This window comes from Phyllobates terribilis, unplaced genomic scaffold (genome assembly GCF_046119375.1).
Source record: "Phyllobates terribilis strain yellow unplaced genomic scaffold, ASM4611937v1 Scaffold_1__5_contigs__length_1240528914, whole genome shotgun sequence".
Classification (NCBI taxonomy): Eukaryota; Metazoa; Chordata; class Amphibia; order Anura; family Dendrobatidae; genus Phyllobates; species Phyllobates terribilis.
In genome coordinates, this window is record NW_027362761.1 from 617,129,060 (window position 1) to 617,157,023 (window position 27,964).

Here is a 27,964-nt window from a genome sequence, read left to right on the forward strand (position 1 = left end):
ATTACTGTACGCAATCCTTACCCACTGCCATTGATTCCTGATCTGTTTAACCAGTTAATGGGGGCCAAGTGGTTCTCTAAAATTGACCTTAAGGGGGCATACAATCTGTTGCGCATGAAGGAGGGTGATGAATGGAAGACTGCTTTTAACACTCCTGTGGGTCATTTTGAGAATCTGGTTATGCCTTTTGGTCTTACTAATGCTCCTGCATTTTTCCAGAATCTTATTAATGACATCCTTAGACCTTTGATCGGCAAAAATGTGGTTGTGTATTTGGATGACATTTTGATTTATTCGCCGGATCTGGAGTCTCATTGGCGGAGCGTACGTGAGGTATTACAGTTATTAATGGACAATTCGCTTTTTGCTAAGCTGGAGAAATGTGAGTTCGCTGTACAGAGAATTAGTTTTTTGGGTTACATTATCTCCAGCGAAGGTTTTGAGATGGACCCGGTTAAAGTTCAAGCTGTACAGGAATGGCCTAGGCCTATTGGTTTGAAATCGATACAGAGGTTTTTAGGTTTCGCCAATTATTACAGAAAATTCATAAAAAATTTTTCTAGTATTGTCAAACCTCTGACCGATCTCACCAGGAAAGGTGCTGATGCGGTTCAGTGGTCTTCTGAGGCCATTGAAGCTTTTGTGTATCTCAAGGAGAGGTTCACCTCTGCTCCCATCCTTATGCAGCCTGATGTGACTAAGCCGTTTTTGGTTGAGGTTGATGCTTCCTCTGTGGGGGTTGGCGCAGTATTGTCTCAGGATAACGGGGATGGATTACATCCCTGTGCCTTTTTTTCAAAAAAATTTTCGGAGACTGAACTGAATTACGATATTGGTAATCGGGAATTATTGGCTATTAAACTCGCATTTGAACACTGGCGCCACTTCTTGGAAGGTGCGGAATTTCCCGTTCAGGTTCTTACGGATCATAAAAATCTGATATATCTTGATGCTGCCAAGCGCCTGAATGCCCGTCAGGCTAGGTGGGCACTGTTTTTCTCGCGGTTTAATTTCTCCGTTACTTACATCCCTGGTACTAAGAATGTTAAGGCGGATGCCTTGTCTCGCAGTTTTTCTCCCATAGTCGGTGCTGAGAAAGAGGTGAACATTTTACAAGAAGGTGTTGTGATAGCTGCTTTGGACTCCGTTTTGGAAGATGAGATTCTTAAAGCACAGGAGAATGCCCCATCTAACACTCCTCATGGGAGGTTGTTTGTGCCTGGGACCTTTAGGAGAGATTTGTTTGTTGAGTGTCACGAATCTCGGTTGGCAGGTCATCCCGGAATCTCTGAGACCAAGAGACTGGTGGGTCGCAGTTTTTGGTGGCCTGGATGGCAGAAGGAAGTCATTAAGTGGGTGCGTCAATGTACTATATGTGCTAGATCTAAGTCCTCACATACTCCTGCTGCAGGGTTGCTTTGTCCTTTGGAGGTTCCCAGTGCTCCTTGGACACATTTGGCTATGGACTTTATAACTGACCTTCCCCCCTCTGAGGGTTTTACTGTCATCTGGGTGGTCGTGGACCGTTTTAGCAAGATGTGTCACTTGGTTCCCTTCGTCAAACTGCCCTGCGCTAAAACTCTCGCTAAGGCCTTTGTCAAGGAAATTGTCAGACTTCACGGCATTCCTACTGACATTGTTTCTGATAGGGGTCCTCAGTTCGTGGCTCGTTTTTGGCGTGCCTTTTGTGACAGGTTGGGAGTTCATTTGTCGTTCTCGTCCGGATATCATCCTGAATCTAATGGCCAGACAGAAAGGAAAAACCAGGATGTTGAGCAGTTCTTGCGTTGTTTTGTGGCAATCAAGAGGGGTGGTCTGAGTTTCTGCCACTTGCTGAATTTGCTCTGAACAATCATACATCTTCTTCTGCTGGTTGTTCGCCTTTTTTTTGTTGTTCTGGGAGACATCCGTCGTTTGGGTCGTTCTCCAAGTTGGGATCTGCCGTGCCTGAGGAGGAGAATTTTTCCGGTGATTTGGAGAGAGTTTGGACGGATGTGCGTGGTAATCTTCAGGAGGCCAACAGAAAATCTAAAGACTACTTTGATAGGAAACGACAGGAGGTTTTGTTCGCTGTTGGTGACATGGTTTGGTTGTCCTCTAGGAATCTGCGGTTGAGGATTCCTTCTAAGAAATTGGGTCCCAAGTTTGTAGGGCCCTTTAAGGTGCTTCAGGTTGTCAACCAATCTGCTGTTAGGTTGGAGGTTCCTACCTCCTGGAGAATTAATCCGGTATTTCATGTCTCTCTGTTAAAAAAAGCTGTTGTGTCGGATGGTGACGCCTCTGCCTCTGTTCCTCCGGTGGTGGAGGACGGGGAATATGAAATTTCTCGCATCCTTAACTCTAGACGGTATAGAGGTAGTTTGCAGTATCTTGTGGCCTGGAAAGGTTTCGGACCCGAGGATAACTCTTGGGTGAGGTCAGATGATGTTTCCGCGTCCAGACTTATCAGAGCGTTTCACAGGATATTTCCTGATAAGCCTGGTCCTAGGGGATCCGGAGGATCCTCTTAGAAGGGGGGGTACTGTTAGAACCTTGCTCTTAGGTTTTTTCCTTTGCTGGTCACATGACCTTGTTGGCCTGTTTGGTCCTGCTCCGCCCTTCTGGCTTTGCTGGACTTCATTGTATAACTACTTTCTAGCTAGCCTGTGCTCTGTATCTAACTCTGTTAGTTTGCTTGGTCTACGGACCTCTATGTTCTATATATTTTGTTTGTTCGTCTGTCTGCTACTATTTCTGTTAGGAGGTGTCCCATTTTCCTCCCAGTCCTTAGTACTTGTAGGGATTCCTTCCCCACATCTATAGGTCTCCGTACAGACTAGCTTAGGACTTTAGCAGGTCTGATCGCAGGATCAGGTTCCCTGTTACATCGTAGGGATTCAGCTGAGTACTATCGTAGGGACAGATCTCCTCTCTTTCCTTAGCTCTGGTAGCAGAACATAACAATTATTTATATAGCGCCATTGATTCCATGGTGCTGTACATGAGAAGGGGTTACATACCAGATACAGATATCACTTACAGTAAAGAACTAACAATGATAGACGGGTACAGAGGGAGGAGGACCCTGCCCCTGCGGGCTTACATTCTACAGATACATTGTATATTATTATTATTTATATAGCTCCATTGATTCCATGGTGCTGTACATGAGAAGGGGTTACATACCAGATACAGATATCACTTACAGTAACTAACAATGATAGACAGGTACAGAGGGAGGAGGACCCTGCCCCTGGGGGCTTACATTCTACAGATACATTGTATATTATTATTATTATTTATACCTCGCCATTGATTCCATGGTGCTGTACATGAGAAGAGGTTACATACCAGATACAGATATCACTTACAGTAAAGAACTAACAATGATAGACGGGTACAGAGGGAGGAGGACCCTGCCCCTGCAGTCTTACATTCTACAGATACATTGTATATTATTATTATTTATACCTCGCCATTGATTCCATGGTGCTGTACATGAGAAGAGGTTACATACCAGATACAGATATCACTTACAGTAAAGAACTAACAATGATAGATGGGTACAGAGGGAGGAGGACCCTGCCCCTGCGGGCTTACATTCTACAGATACATTGTATATTATTATTATTTATATAGCTCCATTGATTCCATGGTGCTGTACATGAGAAGGGGTTACATACCAGATACAGATATCACTTACAGTAACTAACAATGATAGACAGGTACAGAGGGAGGAGGACCCTGCCCCTGGGGGCTTACAGTCTACAGATACATTGTATATTATTATTATTTATATAGCGCCATTGATTCCATGGCGCTGTACATGAGAAGGGGTTACATACCAGATACAGATATCACTTACAGTAAAGAACTAACAATGATAGACGGGTACAGAGGGAGCAGGACCCTGCCCCTGCAGTCTTACATTCTACAGATACATTGTATATTATTATTATTTATATAGCGCCATTGATGCCATGGCGCTGTACATGAGAAGAGGTTACATACCAGATACAGATATCACTTACAGTAAAGAACTAACAATGATAGACGGGTACAGAGGGAGGAGGACCCTGCCCCTGGGGGCTTACATTCTACAGATACATTGTATATTATTATTATTTATATAGCTCCATTGATTCCATTGTGCTGTACATGAGAAGAGGTTACATACCAGATACAGATATCACTTACAGTAAAGAAATAACAATGATAGACGGGTACAGAGGGAGGAGGACCCTGCTCCTGTGGGCTTACATTCTACAGATACATAGTATATTATTATTATTTATATAGAGCCATTGATTCCATGGTGCTGTACATGAGAAGAGGTTACATACCAGATACAGATATCACTTACAGTAAAGAACTAACAATGATAGACGGGTACAGAGGGAGGAGGACCCTGCCCCTGCGGGCTTACATTCTACAGATACATTGTATATTATTATTATTTATATAGCTCCATTGATGCCATGGTGCTGTACATGAGAAGAGGTTACATACCAGATAAAGATATCACTTACAGTAAAGAACTAACAATGATAGACGGGTACAGAGGGAGGAGGACCCTGCCCCTGCAGTCTTACATTCTACAGATACATTGTATATTATTATTATTTATATAGAGCCATTGATTCCATGGCGCTGTACATGAGAAGGGGTTACATACCAGATACAGATATCACTTACAGTAAAGAACTAACAATGATAGACGGGTACAGAGGGAGGAGGACCCTGCCCCTGCGGGCTTACATTCTACAGATACATTGTATATTAATATTATTTATATAGCACCATTGATTCCATGGTGCTGTACATGAGAAGGGGTTACATACCAGATACAGATATCACTTACAGTAAAGAACTAACAATGATAGACGGGTACAGAGGGAGGAGGACCCTGCCCCTGCGGGCTTACATTCTGTTATGCACACGCCCGGACTGACTGGCGTGTGCGGGAGAAGTGGTTCCACTGGACCATGAACCGGAGAGTGCCTGGAGGGGCGTGACTAAGTATCTGGCCGATCCGACCAAGGTGGCACGACGGCATACGACGCCAGTGCACCAGGGAGAAACCGGGCAGAGGGACCAGGTGCTACTCCAGGTCAAACTCCGGACACGGGGGTTGACCCACACAGGGATTACTGGAACAGGCAGGTTAGGCTGGCTCAGACTGGTGGATATAAGCGAACACGGCAGGTATGCAGACGGGTGGATACAGGCGAGTATGCAGGCAGGGAGGTACTGGCAGAAAGGACGGGCTGGAGCTCAGAGAGGACAAGGCCCAGTACAGACTGGGACACAGAAACAGAACCGCAGATGCGGTAGCCAAACACAGCAGAGAGGGAACGCCCGAAGCGGTGGGCAAGAGCAGAGCAGGACGGGACTGCCGGAGCAGCGAGCACAAGCAGAGCAGGACAGGACTGCCGGAGCAGCGAGCAGATGCAGAGCCGGACGGGGCTGCCGGAGCAGCGAGCAGAAGCAGAGCAGAAACCGCAGGAGCGGCAAGCAAGGCAAGAGCAGAGTGGAAACCGCAAGAGCGGTAAACAAGGCAGGAGCAGAGCGGAAACCGCAGAGCGGCTAAGAAGGCCGCAGCAGAGCGGAAACCGCAGAGCGGCAAACAAGGCAGGAGCAGAGCGGTAAACAAGGCAGGAGCAGAGCGGAAACCGCAGAGCGGAAAACAAGGCAGGAGCAGAGCGGAAACCGCAGAGCGGCTAAGTAGGCAGGAGCAGAGCGGAAACCGCAGAGCAGTAAACAAGGCAGGAGCAGAGCGGAAACCGCAGAGCGGTAAACAAGGCAGGAGCAGAGCAGAAACCGCAGAGCGGCTAAGAAGGCAGGAGCAGAGCAGAAACCGCAGAGCGGCAAACAAGGCAGGAGCAGAGCGGAAACCGCAGAGCGGCAAACAAGGCAGGAGCAGAGCGGAAACCGCAGGAGCGGCAAACAAGGCAGGAGCAGAGCAGAAACCGCAAGAGCGGCAAGCTAAGCAGGAGCAGAGAGGAAACCGCAGAGCGGTAAACAAGGCAGGAGCAGAGCGGAAACCGCAGAGCGGCAAACAAGGCAGGAGCAGAGCGGAAACCGCAGGAGCGGCAAGCAAGGCAAGAGCAGAGCAGAAACCGCAAGAGCGGCAAGCTAAGCAGGAGCAGAGAGGAAACCGCAGAGCGGTAAACAAGGCAGGAGCAGAGCGGAAACCGCAGAGCGGCAAACAAGGCAGGAGCAGAGCAGAAACCGCAGAGCGGTAAACAAGGCAGGAGCAGAGCGGAAACCGCAGAGCGGCAAACAAGGCAGGAGCAGAGCGGGAACCGCAGAGCGGCAAACAAGGCAGGAGCAGAGCGGGAACCGCAGAGCGGCAAACAAGGCAGGAGCAGAGCGGGAACCGCAGAGCGGCAAACGAGACAAGGCAAGGAGATAGGACTCTGTTCACAAAGAACAGACAGAGAAGGAAAGGCAGAACCAGAAGCACACAAAGTACTTGCAAAGAAGTAGCGAGCGTACACTAAATTCACAACAGAGGTACAGAGACGACGAGAAGGAATTTAGGAGCAAGTTCAGACTCTGCAGAAAGGCGCAGAAAACAGACATAGAGGGAAAAGGGAGAAAAGGCTAAAGTAGAAACGAGGTACAGACAACTGGGAACAGAGGAACGGGAACAAATACAGCAAGGCTGGGACACAAACAGGACTCTGTTCAGACGGGAACAGATACCGCAAGGCACAGACAACTGGAAACAGAGGAACGGGAACAAATACAGCAAGGCTGGGACACAAACAGGACTCTGTTCAGACGGGAACAGATACCGCAAGGCACAGACAGGCAGATCTAGGAATACAGCCCCTAGAAGGCGAAAGAACAGGCTAGAAGCGTGTTCACAAGAACAGACCACAGTTCAGACACAGAACTGGAGAACAGGCAGGAAAACAGGATAGGACCTGGCACGTCAGAGACAAAAAGCCAACTGACAGGACACAATGCTCAGGCGCCATCTTGAGGAAGAAGGTGGTATAAATACCCAAAGATGGACAGCAATAGGCTGAAGGTGCAACAGGGGCGTGTCCGCAGCAGGTACAAGAAACAGGAAGTTCAGCGGGCGTCGCCCTATGCAGCCAAAACAGACAAACAGACAGCAAGGAGGGAAGCCAGAGAGACATTCTGGACTGGAGATCAAGTGCGCGCTCTTGCACAGTGGGAGATGGACCACCATGCAAGGACGCCGCCAGGTATGTTACAGTACCCCCCCCCCCTTACGCCCCCTCTTCTTCAGGCCTGCCAGAATCTTCCGCAGGGAATTCGAGGACCAGTCGTTCACTTCAAGGAGATCACTTCCACTGTCCACAGGAAAAATTGATCTCATCTGGTTAGCTAGGATGCTACCTCCTATCCAGCCATCCTTAGCAACAGAAGAAACGGGTGGAGTACCAGGAACAGCACACAAGGGAGTCTCTCTCCACATATTTTCAGGTGGCACCCCAGAGGGTACAGGAGACAACTGGAAGTCCTTCACCGCATTGGAGGGGGACAGAGACTTGGGGGTAATCTCTGCTTCGAGGTACATCTTGTCAAGCTCACAGGAAGAAATAGACGGGTTATCAGGTACATAATGAGGAAAAGTCATTGTCTCTTTGTTATCTGGTGGTACCCCGGAGAATTCAGGAAACAACTGGAGGTCCTCTGCCGGGTCAGAAGAGTGCAGAGGCTCAGAGAAAACATCTGCTTCAGAGTACACTAGGTTGGACTCACTGGAGGAAGCAGGCGAGGTATCGGGTACCGAAAATAGGAAAGTCTCAGTCCATTCACCACCAGGTGGCACCCCAAAGGGTTCTGGAGACAAATGGAGGTCCTCCGCCTGGTCAGAGGGGTGTAGAGACTCATGGGTAACCTCTGCTTCAGAGTACACAAGGTCGGACTCACTGGACGAAGCAAGCGAGGTATCAGATCCAGGATATAGGAAAGTCTCTGTCCATTCACCACCAGGTGGCACCCCGAAGGGTTCTGGAGACAACTGGAGGTCCTCCGCCTGGTCGGAGGGGTGTAGAGACTCGGGAGTAACCTCTGCTTCGGAGTACACTAGGTTGGACTCACTGGACGAAGCGAGCGAGGTATCAGGTACAGAATATAGGAGAGTCTCTGTCCTTTCGCTACCAGGTAGCACCCCGTAGGGTTCTGGAAACAACTGGAGGTCCTCCGCCTGGTCGGAGGGGTGTAGAGACTCGGGGGTAACTACCACTTTGGGGTACCCATTGTCAGGCTCACAGGACGAAGCGGACAAAGTATCGAGTACCGAGTGTAGAGAAGTCTCTCTCCATTTGTCATCGAGTGGTATCCCGGAGGATTCAGGAGGCAACAGGGGGTCCTCCGCCAGGTAGTAGAGGTGCACAGACTCAGAGGTAAACACAGCTTTGGAGCATCCTTGGACATACACACCGGTTAAAGTGGGTGAAGCATCTGATGCCGGGTGCAGGAAGTTCTCCTGTGTGGAGTCTGGATGGGCAAAAGTCTCTTCGGGCAGGAGAACCGGAGCACTACCCAAGCACATTACCCGTTGGGGCTTCTCCGGGATACAGGGAGATGAAGCTTCAGTAGGGACTTCAAGGTTGGGGTCAGGAGGTCTCAGGGAGGACAGACCCTGGCGTGACGGCTTGCCTCTACGTCTAGCACGTCTGGACTGCCTCTTGAGGTTGGGAGAAGTATTCCGGAAAGCGTAGTCACCCTGTGAGGATTCTGGGTGGGCAGTAGTCTCATTGGGCTGGAGGACTATTGCGCTACCCACACACATTACCCATCGGGGCTGCTCCGGGATATTGGGAGGTGAAGCTTCAGCAGGAGCCTCCGGGTTAGGATCATCGAAGACCATTAGAAAGGCCACCAGGAAGGCCATTAGGTCCAGGAGGATCGGATCCTGTGTTTCATATAGGGGGTTGATCCATTCCAAGGCATCACCCGCCAGGTAAGACATAATGAATGCCACCTTAACCCGATCGGTGGGAAAACATAGAGGGTAGAACTTGAAGTGTAGCATGCATTGCTCTACAAATGCACGACTTTGTCTTGGATCCCCATAGTAACGTGGCGGATCCGCAGGAACGAGAGCAGATAGATCCATCTGGACGGGTGCGTAATTCGCCTGGAACTCAGCTGAGAAAAAAAAAATTTATTTATTTATTTTTAATGCATGTATTCGCTGGAAAACTTCTCAGAGAGCGAAGGCCGTGGGGCTCAACGGGAACCATGGCCTGAGCATGCTGTTATGCACACGCCCGGACTGACTGGCGTGTGCGGGAGAAGTGGTTCCACTGGACCATGAACCGGAGAGTGCCTGGAGGGGCGTGACTAAGTATCTGGCCGATTCGACCAAGGTGGCACGACGGCATACGACGCCAGTGCACCAGGGAGAAACCGGGCAGAGGGACCAGGTGCTACTCCAGGTCAAACTCCGGACACGGGGGTTGACCCACACAGGGATTACTGGAACAGGCAGGTTAGGCTGGCTCAGACTGGTGGATATAAGCGAACACGGCAGGTATGCAGACGGGTGGATACAGGCGAGTATGCAGGCAGGGAGGTACTGGCAGAAAGGACGGGCTGGAGCTCAGAGAGGACAAGGCCCAGTACAGACTGGGACACAGAAACAGAACCGCAGATGCGGTAGCCAAACACAGCAGAGAGGGAACGCCCGAAGCGGTGGGCAAGAGCAGAGCAGGACGGGACTGCCGGAGCAGCGAGCACAAGCAGAGCAGGACAGGACTGCCGGAGCAGCGAGCAGATGCAGAGCCGGACGGGGCTGCCGGAGCAGCGAGCAGAAGCAGAGCAGAAACCGCAGGAGCGGCAAGCAAGGCAAGAGCAGAGTGGAAACTGCAAGAGCGGTAAACAAGGCAGGAGCAGAGCGGAAACCGCAGAGCGGCTAAGAAGGCCGCAGCAGAGCGGAAACCGCAGAGCGGCAAACAAGGCAGGAGCAGAGCGGAAACCGCAGAGCGGTAAACAAGGCAGGAGCAGAGCGGAAACCGCAGAGCGGAAAACAAGGCAGGAGCAGAGCGGAAACCGCAGAGCGGCTAAGTAGGCAGGAGCAGAGCGGAAACCGCAGAGCGGTAAACAAGGCAGGAGCAGAGCGGAAACCGCAGAGCGGTAAACAAGGCAGGAGCAGAGCAGAAACCGCAGAGCGGCTAAGAAGGCAGGAGCAGAGCAGAAACCGCAGAGCGGCAAACAAGGCAGGAGCAGAGCGGAAACCGCAGAGCGGCAAACAAGGCAGGAGCAGAGCGGAAACCGCAGGAGCGGCAAACAAGGCAGGAGCAGAGCAGAAACCGCAAGAGCGGCAAGCTAAGCAGGAGCAGAGAGGAAACCGCAGAGCGGTAAACAAGGCAGGAGCAGAGCGGAAACCGCAGAGCGGCAAACAAGGCAGGAGCAGAGCGGAAACCGCAGGAGCGGCAAGCAAGGCAAGAGCAGAGCAGAAACCGCAAGAGCGGCAAGCTAAGCAGGAGCAGAGAGGAAACCGCAGAGCGGTAAACAAGGCAGGAGCAGAGCGGAAACCGCAGAGCGGCAAACAAGGCAGGAGCAGAGCAGAAACCGCAGAGCGGTAAACAAGGCAGGAGCAGAGCGGAAACCGCAGAGCGGCAAGCAAGGCAGGAGCAGAGCGGGAACCGCAGAGCGGCTAAGAAGGCAGGAGCAGAGCAGAAACTGCAGAGCGGTAAACAAGGCAGGAGCAGAGCGGAAACCGCAGAGCGGCAAACAAGGCAAGAGCAGAGCGGGAACCGCAGAGCGGCAAACAAGGCAGGAGCAGAGCGGGAACCGCAGAGCGGCAAACAAGGCAGGAGCAGAGCGGGAACCGCAGAGCGGCAAACGAGACAAGGCAAGGAGATAGGACTCTGTTCACAAAGAACAGACAGAGAAGGAAAGGCAGAACCAGAAGCACACAAAGTACTTGCAAAGAAGTAGCGAGCGTACTCTAAATTCACAACAGAGGTACAGAGACGACGAGAAGGAATTTAGGAGCAAGTTCAGACTCTGCAGAAAGGCGCAGAAAACAGACATAGAGGGAAAAGGGAGAAAAGGCTAAAGTAGAAACGAGGTACAGACAACTGGGAACAGAGGAACGGGAACAAATACAGCAAGGCTGGGACACAAACAGGACTCTGTTCAGACGGGAACAGATACCGCAAGGCACAGACAACTGGAAACAGAGAAACGGGAACAAATACAGCAAGGCTGGGACACAAACAGGACTCTGTTCAGACGGGAACAGATACCGCAAGGCACAGACGGGCAGATCTAGTAATACAGCCCCTAGAAGGCGAAAGAACAGGCTAAAAGCGTGTTCACAAGAACAGACCACAGTTCAGACACAGAACTGGAGAACAGGCAGGAAAACAGGATAGGACCTGGCACGTCAGAGACAAATAGCCAACTGACAGGACACAATGCTCAGGCGCCATCTTGAGGAAGAAGGTGGTATAAATACCCAAAGATGTACAGCAATAGGCTGAAGGTGCAACAGGGGCGTGTCCGCAGCAGGTACAAGAAACAGGAAGTTCAGCGGGCGTCGCCCTATGCAGCCATAACAGACAGACAGCAAGGAGGGAAGCCAGAGAGACATTCTGGACTGGAGATCAAGTGCGCGCTCTTGCACAGTGGGAGATGGACCACCATGCAAGGACGCCGCCAGGTATGTTACACATTCTACAGATACATTGTATATTATTATTATTTATATAGCGCCATTGATTCCATGGTGCTGTACATGAGAAGGGGTTACATACCAGATACAGATATCACTTACAGTAAAGAACTAACAATGATAGACGGGTACAGAGGGAGGAGGACCCTGCCCCTGCGGGCTTACTTTCTACACATACATTGTATATTATTATTATTTATATAGCTCCATTGATGCCATGGTGCTGTACATGAGAAGGGGTTACATACCAGATACAGATATCACTTACAGTAAACTAACAATGATAGACGGGTACAGAGGGAGGAGGACCCTGCCCCTGGGGGCTTACATTCTACAGATACATTGTATATTATTATTATTTATATAGCACCATTGATTCCATGGTGCTGTACATGAGAAGGGGTTACATACCAGATACAGATATCACTTACAGTAAACTAACAATGATAGACGGGTACAGAGGGAGGAGGACCCTGCCCCTGGGGGCTTACATTCTACAGATACATTGTATATTATTATTATTTATATAGCGCCATTGATTCCATGGTGCTGTACATGAGAAGGGGTTACATACCAGATACAGATATCACTTACAGTAAAGAACTAACAATGATAGACGGGTACAGAGGGAGGAGGACCCTGCCCCTGCGGGCTTACTTTCTACACATACATTGTATATTATTATTATTTATATAGCACCATTGATTCCATGGTGCTGTACATGAGAAGGGGTTACATACCAGATACAGATATCACTTACAGTAAACTAACAATGATAGACGGGTACAGAGGGAGGAGGACCCTGCCCCTGCGGGCTTACATTCTACAGATACATTGTATATTATTATTATTTATATAGCACCATTGATTCCATGGTGCTGTACATGAGAAGGGGTTACATACCAGATACAGATATCACTTACAGTAAAGAACTAACAATGATAGACGGGTACAGAGGGAGGAGGACCCTGCCCCTGCGGGCTTACATTCTACAGATACATTGTATATTATTATTATTTATATAGCGCCATTGATTCCATGGTGCTGTACATGAGAAGGGGTTACATACCAGATACAGATATCACTTACAGTAAAGAACTAACAATGATAGACGGGTACAGAGGGAGGAGGACCCTGCCCGTGCGGGCTTACATTCTACAGATACATTGTATATTATTATTATTTATATAGCTCCATTGATTCCATGGTGCTGTACATGAGAAGGGGTTACATACCAGATACAGATATCACTTACAGTAAAGAACTAACAATGATAGACGGGTACAGAGGGAGGAGGACCCTGCCCCTGCGGGCTTACATTCTACAGATACATTGTATATTATTATTATTTATATAGCTCCATTGATTCCATGGTGTTGTACATGAGAAGGGGTTACATACCAGATACAGATATCACTTACAGTAAAGAACTAACAATGATAGACGGGTACAGAGGGAGGAGGACCCTGCCCCTGCGGGCTTACATTCTACAGATACATTGTATATTATTATTATTTATATAGCTCCATTGATGCCATGGTGCTGTACATGAGAAGAGGTTACATACCAGATACAGATATCACTTACAGTAAACTAATAATGATAGATGGGTACAGAGGGAGGAGGACCCTGCCCCTGCGGGCTTACATTCTACAGATACATTGTATATTATTATTATTTATATAGTGCCATTGATTCCATGGTGCTGTACATGAGAAGGGGTTACATACCAGATACAGATATCACTTACAGTAAACTAACAATGATAGACGGGTACAGAGGGAGGAGGACCCTGCCCCTGGGGGCTTACATTCTACAGATACATTGTATATTATTATTATTTATATAGCACCATTGATTCCATGGTGCTGTACATGAGAAGGGGTTACATAACAGATACAGATATCACTTACAGTACAGAACTAACAATGATAGACGGGTACAGAGGGAGGAGGACCCTGTCCTTATGTGCTTACATTCTACAGATACATTGTATATTATTATTATTTATATAGCGCCATTGATTCCATGGTGCTGTACATGAGAAGGGGTTACATACCAGATACAGATATCACTTACAGTAAAGAACTTACAATGATAGATGGGTACAGAGGGAGGAGAACCCTGCCCCTGGGGGCTTACATTCTACAGATACATTGTATATTAATATTATTTATATAGCACCATTGATTCCATGGTGCTGTACATGAGAAGGGGTTACATACCAGATACAGATATCACTTACAGTAAAGAACTAACAATGATAGACGGGTACAGAGGGAGGAGGACCCTGCCCCTGGGGGCTTACATTCTACAGATACATTGTATATTATTATTATTTATATAGCTCCATTGATTCCATGGTGCTGTACATGAGAAGGGGTTACATACCAGATACAGATATCACTTACAGTAACTAACAATGATAGACGGGTACAGAGGGAGGAGGACCCTGCCCCTGCGGGCTTACATTCTACAGATACATTGTATATTATTATTATTTATATAGCGCCATTGATTCCATGGTGCTGTACATGAGAAGGGGTTACATACCAGATACAGATATCACTTACAATAAAGAACTAACAATGATAGACGGGTACAGAGGCAGGAGGACCCTGCCCCTGCAGGCTTACATTCTACAGATACATTGTATATTATTATTAATTATATAGTGCCATTGATTCCATGGTGCTGTACATGAGAAGGGGTTACATACCAGATACAGATATCACTTACAGTAAAGAACTAACAATGATAGACGGGTACAGAGGGAGGAGGACCCTGCCCCTGGGGGCTTACATTCTACAGGTACATTGTATATTATTATTATTTATATAGCTCCATTGATTCCATGGTGCTGTACATGAGAAGAGGTTACATACCAGATACAGATATCACTTACAGTAAACTAATAATGATAGATGGGTACAGAGGGAGGAGGACCCTGCCCCTGCGGGCTTACATTCTACAGATACATTGTATATTATTATTATTTATATAGCACCATTGATTCCATGGTGCTGTACATGAGAAGGGGTTACATAACAGATACAGATATCACTTACAGTACAGAACTAACAATGATAGACGGGTACAGAGGGAGGAGGACCCTGTCCTTATGTGCTTACATTCTACAGATACATTGTATATTATTATTATTTATATAGCGCCATTCATTCCATGGTGCTGTACATGAGAAGGGGTTACATACCAGATACAGATATCACTTACAGTAAAGAACTTACAATGATAGATGGGTACAGAGGGAGGAGAACCCTGCCCCTGGGGGCTTACATTCTACAGATACATTGTATATTAATATTATTTATATAGCACCATTGATTCCATGGTGCTGTACATGAGAAGGGGTTACATACCAGATACAGATATCACTTACAGTAAAGAACTAACAATGATAGACGGGTACAGAGGGAGGAGGACCCTGCCCCTGGGGGCTTACATTCTACAGATACATTGTATATTATTATTATTTATATAGCTCCATTGATTCCATGGTGCTGTACATGAGAAGGGGTTACATACCAGATACAGATATCACTTACAGTAACTAACAATGATAGACGGGTACAGAGGGAGGAGGACCCTGCCCCTGCGGGCTTACATTCTACAGATACATTGTATATTATTATTATTTATATAGCGCCATTGATTCCATGGTGCTGTACATGAGAAGGGGTTACATACCAGATACAGATATCACTTACAATAAAGAACTAACAATGATAGACGGGTACAGAGGCAGGAGGACCCTGCCCCTGCAGGCTTACATTCTACAGATACATTGTATATTATTATTAATTATATAGTGCCATTGATTCCATGGTGCTGTACATGAGAAGGGGTTACATACCAGATACAGATATCACTTACAGTAAAGAACTAACAATGATAGACGGGTACAGAGGGAGGAGGACCCTGCCCCTGGGGGCTTACATTCTACAGATACATTGTATATTATTATTATTTATATAGCTCCATTGATTCCATGGTGCTGTACATGAGAAGAGGTTACATACCAGATACAGATATCACTTACAGTAAACTAATAATGATAGATGGGTACAGAGGGAGGAGGACCCTGCCCCTGCGGGCTTACATTCTACAGATACATTGTATATTATTATTATTTATATAGTGCCATTGATTCCATGGTGCTGTACATGAGAAGGGGTTACATACCAGATACAGATATCACTTACAGTAAACTAACAATGATAGACGGGTACAGAGGGAGGAGGACCCTGCCCCTGGGGGCTTACATTCTACAGATACATTGTATATTATTATTATTTATATAGCGCCATTGATTCCATGGTGCTGTACATGAGAAGGGGTTACATACCAGATACAGATATCACTTACAGTAAAGAACTAACAATGATAGACGGGTACAGAGGGAGGAGGACCCTGCCCCTGCGGGCTTACTTTCTACACATACATTGTATATTATTATTATTTATATAGCACCATTGATTCCATGGTGCTGTACATGAGAAGGGGTTACATACCAGATACAGATATCACTTACAGTAAACTAACAATGATAGACGGGTACAGAGGGAGGAGGACCCTGCCCCTGCGGGCTTACATTCTACAGATACATTGTATATTATTATTATTTATATAGCACCATTGATGCCATGGTGCTGTACATGAGAAGGGGTTACATACCAGATACAGATATCACTTACAGTAAAGAACTAACAATGATAGACGGGTACAGAGGGAGGAGGACCCTGCCCCTGCGGGCTTACATTCTACAGATACATTGTATATTATTATTATTTATATAGCGCCATTGATTCCATGGTGCTGTACATGAGAAGGGGTTACATACCAGATACAGATATCACTTACAGTAAAGAACTAACAATGATAGACGAGTACAGAGGGAGGAGGACCCTGCCCGTGCGGGCTTACATTCTACAGATACATTGTATATTATTATTATTTATATAGCGCCATTGATTCCATGGTGCTGTACATGAGAAGGGGTTACATACCAGATACAGATATCACTTACAGTAAAGAACTAACAATGATAGACGGGTACAGAGGGAGGAGGACCCTGCCCCTGCGGGCTTACTTTCTACACATACATTGTATATTATTATTATTTATATAGCACCATTGATTCCATGGTGCTGTACATGAGAAGGGGTTACATACCAGATACAGATATCACTTACAGTAAACTAACAATGATAGACGGGTACAGAGGGAGGAGGACCCTGCCCCTGCGGGCTTACATTCTACAGATACATTGTATATTATTATTATTTATATAGCACCATTGATGCCATGGTGCTGTACATGAGAAGGGGTTACATACCAGATACAGATATCACTTACAGTAAAGAACTAACAATGATAGACGGGTACAGAGGGAGGAGGACCCTGCCCCTGCGGGCTTACATTCTACAGATACATTGTATATTATTATTATTTATATAGCGCCATTGATTCCATGGTGCTGTACATGAGAAGGGGTTACATACCAGATACAGATATCACTTACAGTAAAGAACTAACAATGATAGACGAGTACAGAGGGAGGAGGACCCTGCCCGTGCGGGCTTACATTCTACAGATACATTGTATATTATTATTATTTATATAGCTCCATTGATTCCATGGTGCTGTACATGAGAAGGGGTTACATACCAGATACAGATATCACTTACAGTAAAGAACTAACAATGATAGACGGGTACAGAGGGAGGAGGACCCTGCCCCTGCGGGCTTACATTCTACAGATACATTGTATATTATTATTATTTATATAGCTCCATTGATTCCATGGTGTTGTACATGAGAAGGGGTTACATACCAGATACAGATATCACTTACAGTAAAGAACTAACAATGATAGACGGGTACAGAGGGAGGAGGACCCTGCCCCTGCGGGCTTACATTCTACAGATACATTGTATATTATTATTATTTATATAGCGCCATTGATTCCATGGTGCTGTACATGAGAAGGGGTTACATACCAGATACAGATATCACTTACAATAAAGAACTAACAATGATAGACGGGTACAGAGGCAGGAGGACCCTGCCCCTGCAGGCTTACATTCTACAGATACATTGTATATTATTATTAATTATATAGTGCCATTGATTCCATGGTGCTGTACATGAGAAGGGGTTACATACCAGATACAGATATCACTTACAGTAAAGAACTAACAATGATAGACGGGTACAGAGGGAGGAGGACCCTGCCCCTGGGGGCTTACATTCTACAGATACATTGTATATTATTATTATTTATATAGCTCCATTGATTCCATGGTGCTGTACATGAGAAGAGGTTACATACCAGATACAGATATCACTTACAGTAAACTAATAATGATAGATGGGTACAGAGGGAGGAGGACCCTGCCCCTGCGGGCTTACATTCTACAGATACATTGTATATTATTATTATTTATATAGTGCCATTGATTCCATGGTGCTGTACATGAGAAGGGGTTACATACCAGATACAGATATCACTTACAGTAAACTAACAATGATAGACGGGTACAGAGGGAGGAGGACCCTGCCCCTGGGGGCTTACATTCTACAGATACATTGTATATTATTATTATTTATATAGCGCCATTGATTCCATGGTGCTGTACATGAGAAGGGGTTACATACCAGATACAGATATCACTTACAGTAAAGAACTAACAATGATAGACGGGTACAGAGGGAGGAGGACCCTGCCCCTGCGGGCTTACTTTCTACACATACATTGTATATTATTATTATTTATATAGCACCATTGATTCCATGGTGCTGTACATGAGAAGGGGTTACATACCAGATACAGATATCACTTACAGTAAACTAACAATGATAGACGGGTACAGAGGGAGGAGGACCCTGCCCCTGCGGGCTTACATTCTACAGATACATTGTATATTATTATTATTTATATAGCACCATTGATTCCATGGTGCTGTACATGAGAAGGGGTTACATACCAGATACAGATATCACTTACAGTAAAGAACTAACAATGATAGACGGGTACAGAGGGAGGAGGACCCTGCCCCTGCGGGCTTACATTCTACAGATACATTGTATATTATTATTATTTATATAGCGCCATTGATTCCATGGTGCTGTACATGAGAAGGGGTTACATACCAGATACAGATATCACTTACAGTAAAGAACTAACAATGATAGACGGGTACAGAGGGAGGAGGACCCTGCCCGTGCGGGCTTACATTCTACAGATACATTGTATATTATTATTATTTATATAGCTCCATTGATTCCATGGTGCTGTACATGAGAAGGGGTTACATACCAGATACAGATATCACATACAGTAAAGAACTAACAATGATAGACGGGTACAGAGGGAGGAGGACCCTGCCCCTGCGGGCTTACATTCTACAGATACATTGTATATTATTATTATTTATATAGCTCCATTGATTCCATGGTGTTGTACATGAGAAGGGGTTACATACCAGATACAGATATCACTTACAGTAAAGAACTAACAATGATAGACGGGTACAGAGGGAGGAGGACCCTGCCCCTGCGGGCTTACATTCTACAGATACATTGTATATTATTATTATTTATATAGCTCCATTGATGCCATGGTGCTGTACATGAGAAGAGGTTACATACCAGATACAGATATCACTTACAGTAAACTAATAATGATAGATGGGTACAGAGGGAGGAGGACCCTGCCCCTGCGGGCTTACATTCTACAGATACATTGTATATTATTATTATTTATATAGTGCCATTGATTCCATGGTGCTGTACATGAGAAGGGGTTACATACCAGATACAGATATCACTTACAGTAAACTAACAATGATAGACGGGTACAGAGGGAGGAGGACCCTGCCCCTGGGGGCTTACATTCTACAGATACATTGTATATTATTATTATTTATATAGCACCATTGATTCCATGGTGCTGTACATGAGAAGGGGTTACATAACAGATACAGATATCACTTACAGTACAGAACTAACAATGATAGACGGGTACAGAGGGAGGAGGACCCTGTCCTTATGTGCTTACATTCTACAGATACATTGTATATTATTATTATTTATATAGCGCCATTGATTCCATGGTGCTGTACATGAGAAGGGGTTACATACCAGATACAGATATCACTTACAGTAAAGAACTTACAATGATAGATGGGTACAGAGGGAGGAGAACCCTGCCCCTGGGGGCTTACATTCTACAGATACATTGTATATTAATATTATTTATATAGCACCATTGATTCCATGGTGCTGTACATGAGAAGGGGTTACATACCAGATACAGATATCACTTACAGTAAAGAACTAACAATGATAGACGGGTACAGAGGGAGGAGGACCCTGCCCCTGGGGGCTTACATTCTACAGATACATTGTATATTATTATTATTTATATAGCTCCATTGATTCCATGGTGCTGTACATGAGAAGGGGTTACATACCAGATACAGATATCACTTACAGTAACTAACAATGATAGACGGGTACAGAGGGAGGAGGACCCTGCCCCTGCGGGCTTACATTCTACAGATACATTGTATATTATTATTATTTATATAGCGCCATTGATTCCATGGTGCTGTACATGAGAAGGGGTTACATACCAGATACAGATATCACTTACAATAAAGAACTAACAATGATAGACGGGTACAGAGGCAGGAGGACCCTGCCCCTGCAGGCTTACATTCTACAGATACATTGTATATTATTATTAATTATATAGTGCCATTGATTCCATGGTGCTGTACATGAGAAGGGGTTACATACCAGATACAGATATCACTTACAGTAAAGAACTAACAATGATAGACGGGTACAGAGGGAGGAGGACCCTGCCCCTGGGGGCTTACATTCTACAGATACATTGTATATTATTATTATTTATATAGCTCCATTGATTCCATGGTGCTGTACATGAGAAGAGGTTACATACCAGATACAGATATCACTTACAGTAAACTAATAATGATAGATGGGTACAGAGGGAGGAGGACCCTGCCCCTGCGGGCTTACATTCTACAGATACATTGTATATTATTATTATTTATATAGTGCCATTGATTCCATGGTGCTGTACATGAGAAGGGGTTACATACCAGATACAGATATCACTTACAGTAAACTAACAATGATAGACGGGTACAGAGGGAGGAGGACCCTGCCCCTGGGGGCTTACATTCTACAGATACATTGTATATTATTATTATTTATATAGCACCATTGATTCCATGGTGCTGTACATGAGAAGGGGTTACATAACAGATACAGATATCACTTACAGTACAGAACTAACAATGATAGACGGGTACAGAGGGAGGAGGACCCTGTCCTTATGTGCTTACATTCTACAGATACATTGTATATTATTATTATTTATATAGCGCCATTGATTCCATGGTGCTGTACATGAGAAGGGGTTACATACCAGATACAGATATCACTTACAGTAAAGAACTTACAATGATAGATGGGTACAGAGGGAGGAGAACCCTGCCCCTGGGGGCTTACATTCTACAGATACATTGTATATTAATATTATTTATATAGCACCATTGATTCCATGGTGCTGTACATGAGAAGGGGTTACATACCAGATACAGATATCACTTACAGTAAAGAACTAACAATGATAGACGGGTACAGAGGGAGGAGGACCCTGCCCCTGCGGGCTTACATTCTACAGATACATTGTATATTATTATTATTTATATTGCGCCATTGATTCCATGGTGCTGTACATGAGAAGGGGTTACATACCAGATACAGATATCACTTACAGTAAAGAACTAACAATGATAGACGGGTACAGAGGGAGGAGAACTCTGCCCCTGGGGGCTTACATTCTACAGATACATTGTATATTATTATTATTTATATAGCTCCATTGATTCCATGGTGCTGTACATGAGAAGGGGTTACATACCAGATACAGATATCACTTACAGTAACTAACAATGATAGACGGGTACAGAGGGAGGAGGACCCTGCCCCTGCGGGCTTACATTCTACAGATACATTGTATATTATTATTATTTATATAGCGCCATTGATTCCATGGTGCTGTACATGAGAAGGGGTTACATACCAGATACAGATATCACTTACAATAAAGAACTAACAATGATAGACGGGTACAGAGGCAGGAGGACCCTGCCTCTGCAGGCTTACATTCTACAGATACATTGTATATTATTATTAATTATATAGTGCCATTGATTCCATGGTGCTGTACATGAGAAGGGGTTACATACCAGATACAGATATCACTTACAGTAAAGAACTAACAATGATAGACGGGTACAGAGGGAGGAGGACCCTGCCCCTGGGGGCTTACATTCTACAGATACATTGTATATTATTATTATTTATATAGCTCCATTGATTCCATGGTGCTGTACATGAGAAGAGGTTACATACCAGATACAGATATCACTTACAGTAACTAACAATGATAGACAAGTACAGAGGGAGGAGGACCCTGCCCCTGCGGGCTTACATTCTACAGATACATTGTATATTATTATTATTTATATAGCGCCATTGATGCCATGGTGCTGTACATGAGAAGGGGTTACATACCAGATACAGATATCACTTACAGTAAAGAACTAACAGTGATAGACGGGTACAGAGGGAGGAGGACCCTGCCCCTGGGGGCTTACAGTCTACAGATACATTGTATATTATTATTATTTATATAGCGCCATTGATTCCATGGTGCTGTACATGAGAATGGGTTACATACCAGATACAGATATCACTTACAGTAAAGAACTTACAATGATAGATGGGTACAGAGGGAGGAGGACCCTGCCCCTGGGGGCTTACATTCTACAGATACATTGTATATTAATATTATTTATATAGCACCATTGATTCCATGGTGCTGTACATGAGAAGGGGTTACATACCAGATACAGATATCACTTACAGTAAAGAACTAACAATGATAGACGGGTACAGAGGGAGGAGGACCCTGCCCCTGCGGGCTTACATTCTACAGATACATTGTATATTATTATTATTTATATAGCGCCATTGATTCCATGGTGCTGTACATGAGAAGGGGTTACATACCAGATACAGATATCACTTACAGTAAAGAACTAACAATGATAGACGGGTACAGAGGGAGGAGGACCCTGCCCCTGCGGGCTTACATTCTACAGATACATTGTATATTATTATTATTTATATAGCTCCATTGATTCCATGGTGTTGTACATGAGAAGGGGTTACATACCAGATACAGATATCACTTACAGTAAAGAACTAACAATGATAGACGGGTACAGAGGGAGGAGGACCCTGCCCCTGCGGGCTTACATTCTACAGATACATTGTATATTATTATTATTTATATAGCTCCATTGATGCCATGGTGCTGTACATGAGAAGAGGTTACATACCAGATACAGATATCACTTACAGTAAACTAATAATGATAGATGGGTACAGAGGGAGGAGGACCCTGCCCCTGCGGGCTTACATTCTACAGATACATTGTATATTATTATTATTTATATAGTGCCATTGATTCCATGGTGCTGTACATGAGAAGGGGTTACATACCAGATACAGATATCACTTACAGTAAACTAACAATGATAGACGGGTACAGAGGGAGGAGGACCCTGCCCCTGGGGGCTTACATTCTACAGATACATTGTATATTATTATTATTTATATAGCACCATTGATTCCATGGTGCTGTACATGAGAAGGGGTTACATAACAGATACAGATATCACTTACAGTACAGAACTAACAATGATAGACGGGTACAGAGGGAGGAGGACCCTGTCCTTATGTGCTTACATTCTACAGATACATTGTATATTATTATTATTTATATAGCGCCATTGATTCCATGGTGCTGTACATGAGAAGGGGTTACATACCAGATACAGATATCACTTACAGTAAAGAACTTACAATGATAGATGGGTACAGAGGGAGGAGAACCCTGCCCCTGGGGGCTTACATTCTACAGATACATTGTATATTAATATTATTTATATAGCACCATTGATTCCATGGTGCTGTACATGAGAAGGGGTTACATACCAGATACAGATATCACTTACAGTAAAGAACTAACAATGATAGACGGGTACAGAGGGAGGAGGACCCTGCCCCTGGGGGCTTACATTCTACAGATACATTGTATATTATTATTATTTATATAGCTCCATTGATTCCATGGTGCTGTACATGAGAAGGGGTTACATACCAGATACAGATATCACTTACAGTAACTAACAATGATAGACGGGTACAGAGGGAGGAGGACCCTGCCCCTGCGGGCTTACATTCTACAGATACATTGTATATTATTATTATTTATATAGCGCCATTGATTCCATGGTGCTGTACATGAGAAGGGGTTACATACCAGATACAGATATCACTTACAATAAAGAACTAACAATGATAGACGGGTACAGAGGCAGGAGGACCCTGCCCCTGCAGGCTTACATTCTACAGATACATTGTATATTATTATTAATTATATAGTGCCATTGATTCCATGGTGCTGTACATGAGAAGGGGTTACATACCAGATACAGATATCACTTACAGTAAAGAACTAACAATGATAGACGGGTACAGAGGGAGGAGGACCCTGCCCCTGGGGGCTTACATTCTACAGATACATTGTATATTATTATTATTTATATAGCTCCATTGATTCCATGGTGCTGTACATGAGAAGAGGTTACATACCAGATACAGATATCACTTACAGTAAACTAATAATGATAGATGGGTACAGAGGGAGGAGGACCCTGCCCCTGCGGGCTTACATTCTACAGATACATTGTATATTATTATTATTTATATAGTGCCATTGATTCCATGGTGCTGTACATGAGAAGGGGTTACATACCAGATACAGATATCACTTACAGTAAACTAACAATGATAGACGGGTACAGAGGGAGGAGGACCCTGCCCCTGGGGGCTTACATTCTACAGATACATTGTATATTATTATTATTTATATAGCACCATTGATTCCATGGTGCTGTACATGAGAAGGGGTTACATAACAGATACAGATATCACTTACAGTACAGAACTAACAATGATAGACGGGTACAGAGGGAGGAGGACCCTGTCCTTATGTGCTTACATTCTACAGATACATTGTATATTATTATTATTTATATAGCGCCATTGATTCCATGGTGCTGTACATGAGAAGGGGTTACATACCAGATACAGATATCACTTACAGTAAAGAACTTACAATGATAGATGGGTACAGAGGGAGGAGAACCCTGCCCCTGGGGGCTTACATTCTACAGATACATTGTATATTAATATTATTTATATAGCACCATTGATTCCATGGTGCTGTACATGAGAAGGGGTTACATACCAGATACAGATATCACTTACAGTAAAGAACTAACAATGATAGACGGGTACAGAGGGAGGAGGACCCTGCCCCTGCGGGCTTACATTCTACAGATACATTGTATATTATTATTATTTATATTGCGCCATTGATTCCATGGTGCTGTACATGAGAAGGGGTTACATACCAGATACAGATATCACTTACAGTAAAGAACTAACAATGATAGACGGGTACAGAGGGAGGAGAACCCTGCCCCTGGGGGCTTACATTCTACAGATACATTGTATATTATTATTATTTATATAGCTCCATTGATTCCATGGTGCTGTACATGAGAAGGGGTTACATACCAGATACAGATATCACTTACAGTAACTAACAATGATAGACGGGTACAGAGGGAGGAGGACCCTGCCCCTGCGGGCTTACATTCTACAGATACATTGTATATTATTATTATTTATATAGCGCCATTGATTCCATGGTGCTGTACATGAGAAGGGGTTACATACCAGATACAGATATCACTTACAATAAAGAACTAACAATGATAGACGGGTACAGAGGCAGGAGGACCCTGCCTCTGCAGGCTTACATTCTACAGATACATTGTATATTATTATTAATTATATAGTGCCATTGATTCCATGGTGCTGTACATGAGAAGGGGTTACATACCAGATACAGATATCACTTACAGTAAAGAACTAACAATGATAGACGGGTACAGAGGGAGGAGGACCCTGCCCCTGGGGGCTTACATTCTACAGATACATTGTATATTATTATTATTTATATAGCTCCATTGATTCCATGGTGCTGTACATGAGAAGAGGTTACATACCAGATACAGATATCACTTACAGTAACTAACAATGATAGACAAGTACAGAGGGAGGAGGACCCTGCCCCTGCGGGCTTACATTCTACAGATACATTGTATATTATTATTATTTATATAGCGCCATTGATGCCATGGTGCTGTACATGAGAAGGGGTTACATACCAGATACAGATATCACTTACAGTAAAGAACTAACAGTGATAGACGGGTACAGAGGGAGGAGGACCCTGCCCCTGGGGGCTTACAGTCTACAGATACATTGTATATTATTATTATTTATATAGCGCCATTGATTCCATGGTGCTGTACATGAGAATGGGTTACATACCAGATACAGATATCACTTACAGTAAAGAACTTACAATGATAGATGGGTACAGAGGGAGGAGGACCCTGCCCCTGGGGGCTTACATTCTACAGATACATTGTATATTAATATTATTTATATAGCACCATTGATTCCATGGTGCTGTACATGAGAAGGGGTTACATACCAGATACAGATATCACTTACAGTAAAGAACTAACAATGATAGACGGGTACAGAGGGAGGAGGACCCTGCCCCTGCGGGCTTACATTCTACAGATACATTGTATATTATTATTATTTATATAGCTCCATTGATTCCATGGTGCTGTACATGAGAAGGGGTTACATACCAGATACAGATATCACTTACAGTAACTAACAATGATAGATGGGTACAGAGGGAGGAGGACCCTGCCCCTGCGGGCTTACATTCTACAGATACATTGTATATTATTATTATTTATATAGCGCCATTGATTCCATGGTGCTGTACATGAGAAGGGGTTACATACCAGATACAGATATCACTTACAATAAAGAACTAACAATGATAGACGGGTACAGAGGCAGGAGGACCCTGCCCCTGCAGGCTTACATTCTACAGATACATTGTATATTATTATTAATTATATAGTGCCATTGATTCCATGGTGCTGTACATGAGAAGGGGTTACATACCAGATACAGATATCACTTACAGTAAAGAACTAACAATGATAGACGGGTACAGAGGGAGGAGGACCCTGCCCCTGGGGGCTTACATTCTACAGATACATTGTATATTATTATTATTTATATAGCTCCATTGATTCCATGGTGCTGTACATGAGAAGAGGTTACATACCAGATACAGATATCACTTACAGTAAACTAATAATGATAGATGGGTACAGAGGGAGGAGGACCCTGCCCCTGCGGGCTTACATTCTACAGATACATTGTATATTATTATTATTTATATAGTGCCATTGATTCCATGGTGCTGTACATGAGAAGGGGTTACATACCAGATACAGATATCACTTACAGTAAACTAACAATGATAGACGGGTACAGAGGGAGGAGGACCCTGCCCCTGGGGGCTTACATTCTACAGATACATTGTATATTATTATTATTTATATAGCACCATTGATTCCATGGTGCTGTACATGAGAAGGGGTTACATAACAGATACAGATATCACTTACAGTACAGAACTAACAATGATAGACGGGTACAGAGGGAGGAGGACCCTGTCCTTATGTGCTTACATTCTACAGATACATTGTATATTATTATTATTTATATAGCGCCATTGATTCCATGGTGCTGTACATGAGAAGGGGTTACATACCAGATACAGATATCACTTACAGTAAAGAACTTACAATGATAGATGGGTACAGAGGGAGGAGAACCCTGCCCCTGGGGGCTTACATTCTACAGATACATTGTATATTAATATTATTTATATAGCACCATTGATTCCATGGTGCTGTACATGAGAAGGGGTTACATACCAGATACAGATATCACTTACAGTAAAGAACTAACAATGATAGACGGGTACAGAGGGAGGAGGACCCTGCCCCTGCGGGCTTACATTCTACAGATACATTGTATATTATTATTATTTATATTGCGCCATTGATTCCATGGTGCTGTACATGAGAAGGGGTTACATACCAGATACAGATATCACTTACAGTAAAGAACTAACAATGATAGACGGGTACAGAGGGAGGAGAACTCTGCCCC

The 27,964-nt window shown here is 44.4% G+C and overlaps 2 protein-coding genes across 11 annotated transcripts in view; one reads left to right on the top strand and one right to left on the bottom strand.

Moving 5' to 3' along the window:
* Nucleotides 1-27,964, bottom strand: part of LOC141272912 (uncharacterized) — a 267,987-nt gene that overhangs the window by 128,782 nt on the left and 111,241 nt on the right. The window lies entirely within an intron of this gene.
* LOC141272833 (uncharacterized) overlaps nucleotides 1-27,964 on the top strand; it is a 150,262-nt gene that overhangs the window by 90,904 nt on the left and 31,394 nt on the right. The window contains exon 1 of one of the 6 annotated variants that reach the window (XM_073683957.1): nucleotides 11,586-11,635. The exons of the other annotated variants lie outside the window; for them this stretch is intronic. Within the exon in view, the coding sequence (XP_073540058.1) occupies nucleotides 11,608-11,635 (28 nt within the window). The 5' untranslated portion in view covers nucleotides 11,586-11,607. Of the gene's footprint in view, nucleotides 1-11,585; nucleotides 11,636-27,964 lie in introns of those variants that run through there. 6 annotated transcript variants of the gene reach the window in all.